Below are 13,678 nucleotides of genomic sequence, written 5' to 3' on the forward strand. Positions count from 1 at the left end.
CAATTTCCTTCTCCACCCTTCTCCCAAATGGTGGACTTTGTTTATGTAGCCTACTTGTGAAGAATAGCAAAATAGCTCATAATGTTGTGAGCTTGTACAGTTAGATTTGCTATTTCCACAATTACTTTTTTATTAACCTTTTTTTAAATGTTGCCTACATGCCCAAATTAGAGAGACCAGTTTGAAAGTGAAGTTAAGTATACACAACACATGTACTGCTAAATCTGAAAATCTGGACATCTGGATTTTGCTGTGCATGAACAAAGACTGATTCATAGCACAGAATAACAAACAGACATCAAGATTTCAAACCACATGGGTGTGACATGAGACACAGAGGGAGAAAGGTCATTTAATTCAGGGCTTGCTGTACCACAGAGAGGAAGGAAAATAATGTGACACAGCCAGACAAGAAAGTGGTGGCAGAGAACAGAGGAGGAAATCACTTCAGATACAAGGGAGGACACATTACTGAATTGTCAGCATGTCACGTGCTGTGGACAAGGTATAGTCTGTTACAAATTTTATCTACTTTGCCTACTCTGTTAGGTTTGCAAGGAGTTATTGAAGAAAGATAAATACTAAGTACTGTAACCTGACAAGCACAAGTTTATTGCTGATTAAAGGCATTTCATATCTTGTTATGCACTTTGAATTGCCTTGGATGCATGTGCTATAAAATACATTTAACTACTTTATTATGACATGCATTGTTGTTCACGTTAATTTACACTTTGTTAATTTACTACTACCGGTATGTCATTAATATAGCCTACCTTAGAGTTGTGGAAAGACTAAAAGGTTAATGATAATGATAATGAATTTATTTATATAGCACATTATATAGCACATTTCAAGACATAGTCACAAAGTGCTTTACATAACAGGATAAAAACAACAACAACGTAGTCACAGCTACAACAAGGTATCAATAAGTGGACAACGTAGAAGCATACACACAAAAATAGAGTATGCAAAAAGGAAAATTAAGAGAAAGCCTTAACGTAAAGGTGGGTTTTTAAAAGGGGTTTAAAACATGACACAGATTTAGCAAGTCTTAAATGAATAGGGCATTCCATAGTTTGGGAGCCCGGATTGAAAATGCCCTGCCACCTTTTGTGCTAAGATGGGCTGTGGGGGTCTCTAGGAGGGCTTTGTCTGAGGACCTTAGTGAACGTGTAGGCTTATAGGGAGCCAGCATGTCGGAGACATACTGGGGAGCCTGACCATTTACAGCTTTAAAAGTAAAAAGTAAAATCTTAAAATCTATTCTATAAATAACAGTGAAGGGTGGCTAAAATGGGGGTGATGTGATCTCGTCATTTCGAATTTGTAAGCAGTCTGGCAGCAGAATTCTGAACGAGTTGTAGATGGGATATAGCCTTCTTACACAGGACTGAATAAATCGGTTCCCCTTCTTTTTAGCCTGGAGGTCTAGCCTTGGGGTCATGTGATCAGTGACATCTTCGTGATGTCACTGATCACATGACCTCAAGTTCTAGGCTACACAGAAGGGGCGACTTTTTTACTCTAGGTATATATTAAAGACATAGTTTAATGTTGAAAATGAGTGGTATTCCCCTTCTGCCTTAATGAGGCTCACTTCCAAACGAAACATTTCTTTTTTTCAAAAATGCAGCTTTATACCTCTCATTAACTCCAAAAATTATAACTGTCCTGGTCATTATTATGTTTCTGTTTCAGAAGGTACCTCCACGACCAACATTGTTTGACTTCCATGGAGTCTTTATGGTCAACTATTTCACAGACAACTGGGAGAATGTTGAAAACTTTCAGGCCAGGCCAGATGACATTCTCATTGCGACATATCCTAAAGCTGGTCAGTGTGAGAAAGTGAGATACCGATACTCCAGTAGTTTGCATGAAATTAAATGAAAGGGACGTTCACCCATAACTCTCTCTCTCTCTCTCTCTCTCTGTCTCTCTCAGGCACTACATGGGTCTCGTATATTCTAGACCTTCTGTATTTTGGCCAGACATCTTTAAAGTGTCAGACATTCATCCCTATCTATGACAGAGTACCTTTCCTGGAAGTCATGTATCCTCCTTATCCTCCAGGTTTGAGCATGAGTTTCCTACAGGAGTTACTCCTAAAAAAGAGAGAAAAAGAAATACCTGTATGCAACTCCCAGTCTGCTTTAATTCCATTATCATAATATAAACACATACGGTACATGCTTGCCTTTTGGTAAACTGAAGTTTATCCTCACAGGTGTCTGAAAGGTAATGTTCTTTGTAGGATTATTACTGTATATTATTACTCTTACATATTATTTAATGTAACAGGACTTTGCAGAGCCTTCAGAAGTTCAGACATACTGTATGTTACATTGCAGAACAGAGGGGAAAAAAAATCCCAATTTAATATTAAAGAAGTTGTTGACTCCCAATGACAACATCCTGCAGAGCTCACCTTTATTCCTCCATACAGGGACAGAACTGGCAGATAAACTGACCACGTCTCCTCGCCTCATCAAAACCCATCTTCCAGTCCAGTTGGTGCCAAAGTCCTTCTGGGAGCAAGGCTGCAGGGTACAGCATATATGTAATACATATTTTTAAATCAACTTATAACCCCATTACTTTGACATGCAGTACAATGTAATCAAATATACTGAGGAAGTAGTAAGGGAGTTATTGAATCTTGGGCACGTCTGTATATTCACACAGATATCGGGTTCAGTGTTCTTTGCTTGTGTCTTTGTTAACACACAGTCACGGTTTAACTATTACATTACATTGCTTTTCCTTTTTCCTGGGAGCAGAAGGTCCCAGGTTCGAGCCCTGTCAAAGTGTCCCTGAGCAAGACACTGCCCCTAATTGCTCCCCACCTGCGCCCCCCTGTGGGCAGCACTCAGCTGGGCAAATTAGCTGAAAACCGAATTTCACCTATGAGATGAAATTCGTCTAGTCATTATTCTAGTTTGTCTGTTGAGTAATTTCAGTGATTTCTTTAAATAGGTTGTCTATGTGGCTCGGAACGCCAAAGACAATGCAGTGTCCTATTTCCACTTTGATCGAATGAACATGTCCCAGCCAGAGCCAGGAGACTGGAGCAGCTACCTTCAGAGATTCATGGACGGAAAGCGTGAGTATGAAATGAAGTAATAGAAACAGCTAGTTTATAATGGGATCATCAATATGTTTTGTCTAGAATTTCATTAATTTGTTCTTCTATGGTTTCAGTGGTGTTTGGATCTTGGTATGACCATGTAACTGGCTGGTGGGAGAAACAGGCTCACTCTAAACTCCACTACATGTTTTATGAAGATCTGATTGAGGTACACATACTGAATTTGTTTGTGCCGATCTACAAGCTCACAATGCGTCGCAATCATAGACTGTAAGAAATATGGACAAAGCGTTCCCCGGGTCTAACATGGACGTAAAATGAAGCCAATAATTCCTTGCATTGTAAGTCGCCATCTTTCTTGATCCGTTTGGGCCCAGCTGGCCCATTGGCTGGCCCAGACAACGAGGCGGGACTTCCCCCCTCTTCTCCGTTGGTTTTTATTTTGACTCGAGTGGGAGGGGAATCCCGATCATAGACTGTAACGGTAGCCACGCCCCTCAGAACATACGTGACTTTATGGTAATTTATTTTATAAATGGGACAATAATTTTCCAAAAAGAATATTATGACATTAGAAATGAGACTTTAAACTAGTGACTGGAAGCAGAAAGTATTCATGACCATGTTTATTAAGGTAATACAGTCTAGGTGAAGTTGGGCCCAAATACATGGACTTCTATGGGGCTATGGGTTTTTTTGGGTCCAGTGACAGCGCCACAACAGGCCATTATGAACTTTCAGGAAATCCCGATTTCCTCAGTGGCTTCACGAATTATCTGTCTGACTGCCCCCCTGGTCGCAATGCGAAGCATTCTGAGCTTGTAGATCAGCGTTTGGTAAAGATATTTTTTTTTGGTAAAATAGAAGGGTTTCTAGACCGTTTAGACCTGGTGCTATACCTATACGTTGTTTTACCTTTAATGCCAGCTGCGCCTGCTGTGTCACATACACCTCTGTGTCTCAAATAGCAACATAATTTATTTTCAAAAAAAATTAGTAGGCCTACGAAAGTTTTCAAAAAACCGTAGGTTAGGTTTTAGGAGGCATTTTTAGAATCGGCCTAATGTCTAAATGGGCTAGTATAGACCCCTGGGGAAACCAGTCAAATACGTATAGGGTTTAAGTATTTAATTCAGAATTTAGAAATTATACTAAGAGTCTCTTTAGAGAACTCTTTATTATATTTATTATATACACAACAGAAATAAGATTGTCTCCTATCACTGCTTAGGGCAGTGGTGGCCGTACGGTTTGCGGAGCGGTCTTGATATCGGAAGGTCGCTAGTTCGTATCCCCGGACCGGCACGTTAAAATTATCACCGCTGAAGTGCCCTTGGACAAGGCATTGAACCCCTACCATGAAATGTTCTATGAGCAGGGCCTGGCTGTAAACAAGTTCTTGAGCTTAGTCCAGTTACCCTGGGTAAACATAATATAGTACCTTTCCTTTCCTTTCCTTTGCTTGTGTTAACAGGACACTGGACTAGAGATAGACAGACTGTGCTCCTTTCTTGGTTTGTCACCATCAGCCGAAGAGAAGGAGAGAATCAGAGCAGGCGTGCAGTTTGACAGTATGAAGAGCAACACAATAACCAACTATTCGACTGACTCAGCTATGGATTTCAAAGTATCTCCCTTCATGCGGAAAGGTGAATAAATAATATAATATAATAATAAAGAGGGGATAATTAGCCAATTTCTCAGTCACGAGCTCCTCCAATTGTAATTGTCCCTCCCTGCTCATGTCATGACTCAGCCATAATATATATATATATATATATATATATATATATAAGCATATAAGGAGTTCCCACTGCAGCTACGGAACTCAAGGTGTTGTCATGGCATCAGCAAACAAATCAGTAAGCTCCATATATAGGCACAAAATGGGGCATGCCAAATGCCTATATATGGGCATATATGATGACATCAGGGATCTCCATATGGTCATTAAAGGGGCAAAAACTGACAGATACAGAGATCTCCATATATGGGCATACAACAAGGGACTCTCCATATATGGTCATTAAAGGGACAAGGACTGATATAGAGATATCTCCAAGGACAAGGCCTGACAGATACAGAGATATTCATATATGGGCATATCAGCATGCCCATAATATAACCTTAGTAGGCGGTGTATATGGTTTAGAGCCAGGCTATAATAACCTCTTGCAGATGTGCTATCTACAAGGTTCTTAGTCCTAGGTAATTATAGCCTGGCTTCAAGTCAGTCAAACTGTCCTTGATTATTCTTTTTCTGTTTATTTTCCTTGTGGCATATCTAGAATATGATTATATTATTAATATATTATTATACAATGTTGTGAAGAACCAGTAGTCAATTAGTAAGTAGGCCTATTACTTTTATGTACCTGTAGGACATGATATAACATAACATAACAATAAAGAACACCTTGAATCTTTTGATTGATTGATTTTCCAGGAAAGGTTGGTGACTGGAAGAACCATTTCACTCTGGCCCAGAATGAACACTTTGATGAAGACTACAAGAAAAAGATGAAGAATCCCACACTACAATTCCGCACAGAAGTTTAGATATGTCTGGTCAGGGTGGATCAACCTACTTGTACATTAAAATACTGACTTGATGCATGATATGGTGCTGATGTGCCTCAAGCCTGATTTATCCTAGGTTGCACATTGTGTTTTCTACAAGTTCACAACGGCTTGCGATGCATTGTGAGGTTGTAGATCTGCTATTTTTGGTGCGAGACACCGGTGTGTAACCAAGTGATCGACCCTTATATCATACAGTAGTGATGGCACCTAAATTCCTCAATGAATTTGATGTTAATTGGTTTAATGGGTAACATTAACATGGAATAAATATTGTTGGCTATTTTTATTGATTCAATGTGATTTCTGGATGGATCGATCTGAACCTTACAGTAAAATAATACATTAAAAAAAATCATTTCACACATATTTCTGGTAAAAGATATTTAAAAAACACAAGAAAGTTTCATTCTCTCAGAGTATATAGTGTATACATTAGCATATGCTTCTTACCCACAAAAAGGTATAATGGTTAGTTAGTTAGTTAGTTTATTTATCTCAGTCATTTACAGTACAGTACATTTCAGAATGGGGGTTCAAGTTAAGTGTGACATATATATGCTGTAGACATAACATTGATATTATTAATATTGGTTTCTTTGGACTTGTCTGCCATCGGGATCACTGTTTTTCATTTCAGCACAATAGTGTGAACTGTTATTTATTCTGGCAATAATTACTACTAAACCGGTTACCTGTCTATTGGCTGGTTAGCTTTTGAGTCCTATTCTGTGTATGACTAGCTTGGCGAATCCCAATAGGTTAACATTATCAGGAATTTCACTCGCATCCAAGCCTGATTCCAGTTTGAAGGTAACATTTCTGTTGTTCTGAGGATCATCAACGATCTTTTGTAAATTGGCAGCAACAATGACTAGGTCTTTACCATTGATCAGACTGGCTGAGACCAACTCCTGAGCCACCCCATTAGCTGAGTCTCTACCAGGCATGAAATCAAATTCGATGTTATTGAGTTCCTTATTTACATCCCTCAGCTTCAGCACCAGGCTGATGGGGACGGCATTGGTGCTTAATGCTAGCGGATCCGGTCCAGCCGGTGGTCCATGTAAAGAACTTTCTGTACTTGCAGGGGCCGTTGATATGGCCTCTCCGCCCATCTCTTCAGCATTCTCAGTGCTCTCCTGGGCTGGAACGTATGGCTGAAGACATGGGGTGCCAACTATTGGCGAAAATCTCAAGATATCCACATTCTGTGATGCGTTGTCCTTAACCCTGGGTGACCGCAGAGCCGCCACTGCAGTCTTCCCCTCCTCACTCTCCTCATCCATCTGATGGTCGCTCCACTCCCATTCGCCATCCTCTGTCTTGTGGAGACGACCGCTGAACCCAGGTACACGGTGCACCGTTTTTGATCGATCCGATATTTTTGGTCCCTTAAGAGTCTTCTTCAAGTACTGATTGTTCTTGGCTTTTTTTGTGAAGAATTTGTGCTTTAACAATTCAGCAGCAGTAGGCCTTTTCTCTGGGTCTTTCTGTAAACACAGGGAGATCATCTTCCTGAAGGACTTGCCGTATTTCTCCACCATCCTTTTGTCTTTTAAGCCTGTCTCCAGGCAGGGAGGGTCATTCTTCAGGATCAACAGCAGCACCTTCAGGGGTTCTTGTGTGTGATACGGCGGGGCTCCGGTGGCGAGTTCAATGGCTGTTATACCGAAACTCCAGATGTCAGCTTTGACGTTGTAACCCCGCACATGCTCTATGACCTCTGGGGCAATATAGTAAGGAGTACCTACAATTGTATGTCGCACATTTCTGGTCATGTCTCCTCCACCATCTAAGAAGGCGCTCACACCAAAGTCTGCAATTTGCACTGAGCCATCGTTGCCAAGAAGAATATTTGCAGGCTTCAGATCCCTGTGAATCTGTCCATTTTTATGTATGTATTCAAGCCCCTTCAACACTTCTCTGAGGATGGTGGCGATGCAGGCTTCATCCAACACTCCGTTCTTGTGTTCACCGTACAACTTAGTATGCTTGATGATGTCATACAAAGAGCCACCTTTGAGTAGCTTCATCACCAACCAGAGTTCATCCTTAACCACAAATGAGGTGTAGAAAGGGACGATGTTTGGATGGTGACACTGTCTCAAAGCTTGGCTCTCTTTCAGTATCTCATCCATGCTGGTCTGACACCTTTCCAGGTTGATGCGCTTGATGGCCAGCTGCTCCTTTCTGGACTCACAGTATGCTGTCTGGACCACAGCCGTGGCACCACTCCCTATCACCTTGTCCTCATTGAGAACATAATCATCCTTATTGTTTGACCAGGATTGAGAGCACTCCTCTGCCATCCTTTTGTAAACTGTCTGTACACCGCAAACAAACAGTGTGGTTAAACTGTTGTAAAAGCAACTCAATAATGCACTGGTTGACTGGGAACTACCGTTGCAGGGGAGTGGGACTACAACTTAACAAAATGATGTCTTCCTATGTCATATATGACTACCAGCAGGTTCTCTTTGTTCTCTGGTGGAGTGGTTACTCGGGGATGGAAGGCCTGTGAAGCCTCTTTATGCAATTCAGACCCTTTAGAGGATGATTTAGAAAGTGAGTGATTGCTTACTTTCATCTGTTCTTAAGCTGACCGCCTGTGATGCTCTCATCATCACTATGATGTCACTACGAGTCAGCCAATGCCCAAATATAGAGTTCTGGGTCAGCCTCACACCAAATATGGAGATCCCTGATGTCAGTCTCTGCTGGCAACCATAGTAATCTGATATCAATTGTGTTGGGTAACCATAGCAACCTGACATCAACAAACACGGATGCCATGTAACATATTGTCTTCAAGGTTAACAACAGCGACAAGTGTTGAGTGACACTTAGCAGCTTCATGTCACTGGCTTCCATTGAAGATTACTTGTAGCCTGTCACTTTGTCGCCACTAGTGTAAACACAGCATTAAGGGCCGTTCACACTGAGCACTATAACTATAAAACTAGGTTTTTTAAATCGTTCTAAGCCAAGTGGATGGCAGTGTTCAGAGGGAGGTGTGGCATGCCTTCTGGAGATTTGCACTCCGCTGAGCATATACTTAGTCATTCATATATTCATTCTTGATGAACTATGAGTATATTTATTTATACATACACTTTTTTTCATCCCACAATTTTGTAACCCACCCAGTGCCTAAGCTGTAATCCTGCGCTACACTCCTGGGAACTGGGAAGAGCCCCGAACTGAGCTCATTCTTCCTTCAATGAAGGGGGGGTTTACCCAGTAGGACGCAGTGCATGGAAGGAACACGTTATTCCAACCAGTTCCTTTTCCCTCCATCAGGCGCTCAGGCTGACCAGGGGGAGGCGGTATGGAGACCAGCATTACTGCATGTTTTTGTGAGGGTACACAAGGATTTTATGCCAGTTGATTCCTCCCCACTCTCATTTCAGTGTTGTGAGACCCACCAGGAGGATGCAGAGCGTTCGTTCTACTCCTCCCACCCAACCCTTCCCGCTGACGCCGCGCCCCTGGGTGTGTCCTTCTCTGTCGTTTGGTTCTGCAGTTGTCGTCTTTTACACTAATTGCAGTTAAAACAAAACACACACAGACACACAACATGCAAATGCAGGATAAGGAGCCATGTCCTCACATGTCCTCAGCTTTGGATATCATGTCCACAAAAGTCATTTCATGGTTGTAGTGGATTCAATGTCGGTCATAAATTACTAGCTTGTCAGATACAATCATTAGTATCAAATGACAAACGCTCCTCTCCAAAAGTTAAACTATTATCTATTTGAGGCACCCAGGCGTTACGCCGTTGGTGGGTCTTGACTGAGACTGTCTAACGAATCCACACGGTGTACAGTTGGAGGGTTTTTTCCTCCAGGGTGGAGACGGCGCTGGTGTCTCTTCAAACTACCCGCCTGGTTGAAACTCTTGTCACACTGTTTACAGCAGTAAGATTTTTCTCTGTTGTGGGTTCGCTGGTGTCTCTTCAAACTACCCATCTGGTTGAAACTCTTGTCACACTGTTTACAGTGGTAAAGTTTTTCTCCGGTGTGGGTTCGCTGTTCGCTGTTCGCTGTCTTCAAAGTTAGTATTTGACTGAAACTCTTGTTCCACTGTTTACAGTGTAAACGGTTTTCTTCAGTGTGGAGACGCTGGTGTCTCTGGCAACTAGCTAACTGAATGAAACTCTTGTTGCACTGTTTACAGTGAAAAGGTTTTGCTACAGGACGGATACACTGGTGTGTGTTCAGGCCATCTAACTGATCGAAATGTTTGTCACAATGTTCACAAATGTGAGTTTTCTTATCTGTGTAAGTCATCTGATGTCGGTTTACTTCTCTTGGTTGAGTTAAAGTGTTGGTTAACTGTTGACAACTGTAATATCTTGGTTCGTCTGTGCCTCCTGGTTTCTGGCTGGCTATGGAGCTGGTTCTTTCCTGACAGGCTGCTGGGAGGATCTGTCCACTTCTCAGCATTTCGCAGTAGGTATTGATGTGGCTCAATGAGCGGATCTGTCCATTCTTCAGCATTTGGCAGTAGAGATTGTCGTGGCTCGTTTTCAAGTGTTTATAGTAGAAGACCTGAGACGTGAAGGCGTATGGACATTCAGGACAGGAGAATACCTGAGTCCTGGACGATTGGTACACAACTGCTTCCATGACTGGAAAGCTGCTGATATACAACGACTGCGATGGGACAGATTGAACTCACTGAAACTGGGTAGATTTTAAGTTGGCTGGCTGTGACACAGTAATCGTCACTGTGTCACTAAAAGTAGGCCATATGCCCAAATATGGAGTTCTAGTCTTGCCCAGATATGGAGATCCATAAAGTGAGATTGTACTCCGAGTAGCAATGTCGGTGGTTCACGCACCCACAGTGCCGCACACGCACGGACACACACAAAGTAAATAAATCTTGAGAATGTTCAAGAAAATTTGTATTTTGATTAGTGTTGCCACAGAAACAGCTGACAGTGTGACATCAGGGCATGATGTCACATCAGCCTATAAAAGCATTGCACATAGAACTATTCAGCATAAGTATTAGAAAGTAGGAGCCTAAGGAGAGATATAGATACCCATAAGCTATAAAGTCCACAAGTAGGACTAAGCTCTACTGACGGCTTCAATTAGTGTTTCACTGTTGTCTGTACCAAATGATCATACCGTACCGAACAATAAATATGTTCTTGGATTGAGGTCTAGGGATACAAATATTATTAGGTCTTGGGGGTTGTTAACAAGAAATAAACTAAAGCTTGCAGCTTGCTACCCTCTTTTCCCATCGCTTCAGGAAGAAAATGACGAAAGGAACGTCTTCCTTTGGAAAGCGGCACAACAAGACGCACACTTTGTGCCGTCGCTGTGGATCTAAGGCCTACCACCTGCAGAAGTCCAGCTGTGCAAAGTGTGGCTATCCAGAGAGACGCAAGAGAAAGTACAACTGGAGTGCTAAGGCCAAGAGGAGGAACACCACCGGCACTGGCCGTCTTAGACACCTGAAGGTCGTCTATCGCAGATTCAGGAATGGCTTCCGGGAGGGGACTACCCCTAAACCAAGGCGGGCAGCAGTTGGCCCGTCTGGCGCCCCTTAAGTGGACTGCGCTATTCGTTGCTACTTGGGCAAAGCTAACATGTTCCTGGTGACTTTTTCACAGTTGGCTTTCAGTGTTGCTGCACTGTTGGTGCAAAAATAAATGTGTCAGTTAAAAAAGAAAAAAAATCTTACAGCTTGTTTGGAGCCTGTAGATCTGCTATTGTCAGTGCAAGTAACTACTGTATGTATAAATCAATTGATTTGTTGTACCTTACAGTAAAATACGAAGATCTTCTTTTTTCTGTTTCCACGCACATATTTCCGCTAACATAATAAAAATAAAAGAAAAAAATAAATCATGTCACTGACTTTTATTGTAAAGTACTCAATGTCGCCTTGTAGTGTAAATGCAGGATAAGGGGCCATGTCCAAAGCTTTGGATATCATGTCAACAAAGCCTTTATTGATGTCCACAACGTTCAAACCTATGAACCATTACTGTTGGTGTGCCTGAAAGTCCTGTCATCTGAATTATTAGCACAAAAAGCCTATAGCTGAAACAATGTAAACATGAATTTCATGGTTGTAGACTTGTAGTATAATGGATTCAATGTCGGTCGTAAATTACTAGCTTGTAAGATACAATCATTAGTATCAACTATCAAATGACCAACACTCCACTCCAAGTTAAACTATTATCTATTTGAGGCACCCAGGCATTACGCCAGTGGTGGGTCTTGAAACTACCAACCTGGTTGAAACTCTTGTCACACTGTTTACAGTGGTAAAGTTTTTCTCTGGTGTGGGTTCACTGTTGTGTCTTCAAAGTTAGTACTTGACTGAAACTCTTGTCCCCCTGTTTACAGTGCAAACGTTTTTCTTCAGTGTGGAGAGGAGACGCTGGTGCCTCTGGCAACTAGCTAACTGAATGAAAGAAACTCTTGTTGCACTGTTTACAGTGAAAAGGTTTTACTACAGGACGGATACACTGGTGTGTGTTCAGGCCATCTAACTGATCGAAACGTTTGTCACAATGTTCACAAATGTGAGTTTTCTTATCTGTGTAAGTCATCTGATGTCGGTTTACTTCTCTTGGTTGAGTTAAAGTGTTGGTTAACTGTTGACAACTGTAATATCTTGGTTCGTCTGTGCCTCCTGGTTTCTGGCTGGCTATGGAGCTGGTTCTTTCCTGACAGGCTGCTGGGAGGATCTGTCCACTTCTCAGCATTTCGCAGTAGGTATTGATGTGGCTCAATGAGCGGATTCTTCAGCATTTGGCAGTAGAGATTGTCGTGGCTCGTTTTCAAGTGTTTATAGTAGAAGACCTGAGACGTGAAGGCGTATGGACATTCAGGACAGGAGAATACCTGAGTCCTGGACGATTGGGACACGACTGCTTCCATGACTGGAAAGCAGCTGATATACAAGGACTTTGATGGGACAGAATGTGGGAACTCACTGACTGGGTAGGACCAGAGACTGTGACTAGGTAGGATTTTAAGCTGGCCGGCTGTGACCTCTAATTGTCACATTGTTACTAAAAGTAGGCCATGCCCATATATGGAGTTATAGGTCAGTCTTGCCCAAACATGGAAATCCATAAAGTGAGACTGTACTCTGAGTAGCAAAGTCGGAAACCCTAACAGTGGTTACACACGCACGCACGCCTGCCTGCCTGATTATTGGTTGAAACATGTGTGACATCGAAGTCTGCCATCAGTTTTGTGAATTCAACCTAGTGAATTCATGTCAAAATTATACATGTACAACTTTCCCACAAAAACTACACATTTTATGAATAAAACTAATTCACTGCAATAACTGATCTTCAAGCTAACAGTTTGAAGATCAGTCACTATCACTTGTAAGTTGTATTATGCAGTATACCATTTTTCCAATTTTTGTTTTTGACCAATATCACCCTTTCTTTTTTGGCCACTAGATGGAGTCATTGAGACACCCTACTGAACTCAGAGCAGATTTTACATTACAATTTCAAACCAATAAATAAAATGAAATAAATAGAGAATGAGTCAGACTCATGGATATTTCTGTGTACTCGCATTCAACAAACCTTTAAACTGCAAGCAGAGACATAAAAAATATATCCATGAGTTTGTGGTTTGTTTTTTGGAATAAATACATTTTAAAAAGCCTGTCATAAATAAAGTAATGCCATGGCCTTCAATGTCATGCAGTTCAGTTTATGAAGGAAACTACAGTAGTTCCAGTTACGCCAACCTTCACCTGAACTTCCAGTTCCAGTCTGTTCCATGACCGAACAACAACCCACTGAACACCAGGGTGGTCCTGCAGGTGGTTTCCAATTCAAGGTTCTTCGTGAAGCATCCAAGTAGTGGAGAGGTGGAGAGAGAGAGAGAGAGAGAGAGAGGGAGAGAGAGAGGGAGGGAGAGGGAGAGACAAGTTATTGTGATTGTTATTAGTTATTATTGTGAAAGTTAATGTTCTATTTGCTTGTTTTCTGTTATA

The 13,678-nt window shown here is 41.7% G+C and overlaps 3 protein-coding genes across 3 annotated transcripts; 2 read left to right on the forward strand and 1 right to left on the reverse strand.

The window, feature by feature from the left end:
- Nucleotides 1–1,749: 1,749 nt before the first annotated feature.
- On the forward strand, nt 1,750–5,679 carry sult1st4 (sulfotransferase family 1, cytosolic sulfotransferase 4; the record flags this gene model as incomplete). The annotated part of the gene is made up of 7 exons (XM_083768954.1): nt 1,750–1,840; nt 1,951–2,079; nt 2,453–2,553; nt 2,983–3,109; nt 3,208–3,302; nt 4,569–4,743; nt 5,541–5,679. 7 exons carry the CDS (start codon nt 1,750–1,752, stop codon nt 5,651–5,653), a joined length of 831 nt encoding a protein of 276 aa, XP_083625080.1. The 3' UTR covers nt 5,654–5,679.
- A 705-nt stretch (nt 5,680–6,384) lies between these two features.
- On the reverse strand, nt 6,385–7,986 carry LOC310862081 (serine/threonine-protein kinase OSR1-like; the record flags this gene model as incomplete). The annotated part of the gene is made up of 1 exon (XM_083769819.1): nt 6,385–7,986. The coding sequence occupies one exon, from the start codon at nt 7,984–7,986 to the stop codon at nt 6,385–6,387; it is 1,602 nt and encodes a 533-aa protein (XP_083625945.1).
- Nucleotides 7,987–10,940: 2,954 nt separating this feature from the next.
- On the forward strand, nt 10,941–11,374 carry LOC310861499 (large ribosomal subunit protein eL37-like). Its single transcript, XM_083768961.1, has one exon. It carries the CDS (start codon nt 10,953–10,955, stop codon nt 11,244–11,246), a length of 294 nt encoding a protein of 97 aa, XP_083625087.1. The 5' UTR covers nt 10,941–10,952; the 3' UTR covers nt 11,247–11,374.
- Nucleotides 11,375–13,678: the final 2,304 nt, after the last annotated feature.

This window comes from Protomyctophum parallelum (assembly GCF_964188405.1).
Source record: "Protomyctophum parallelum genome assembly, chromosome: 7".
Lineage (NCBI taxonomy): Eukaryota > Metazoa > Chordata > Actinopteri > Myctophiformes > Myctophidae > Protomyctophum > Protomyctophum parallelum.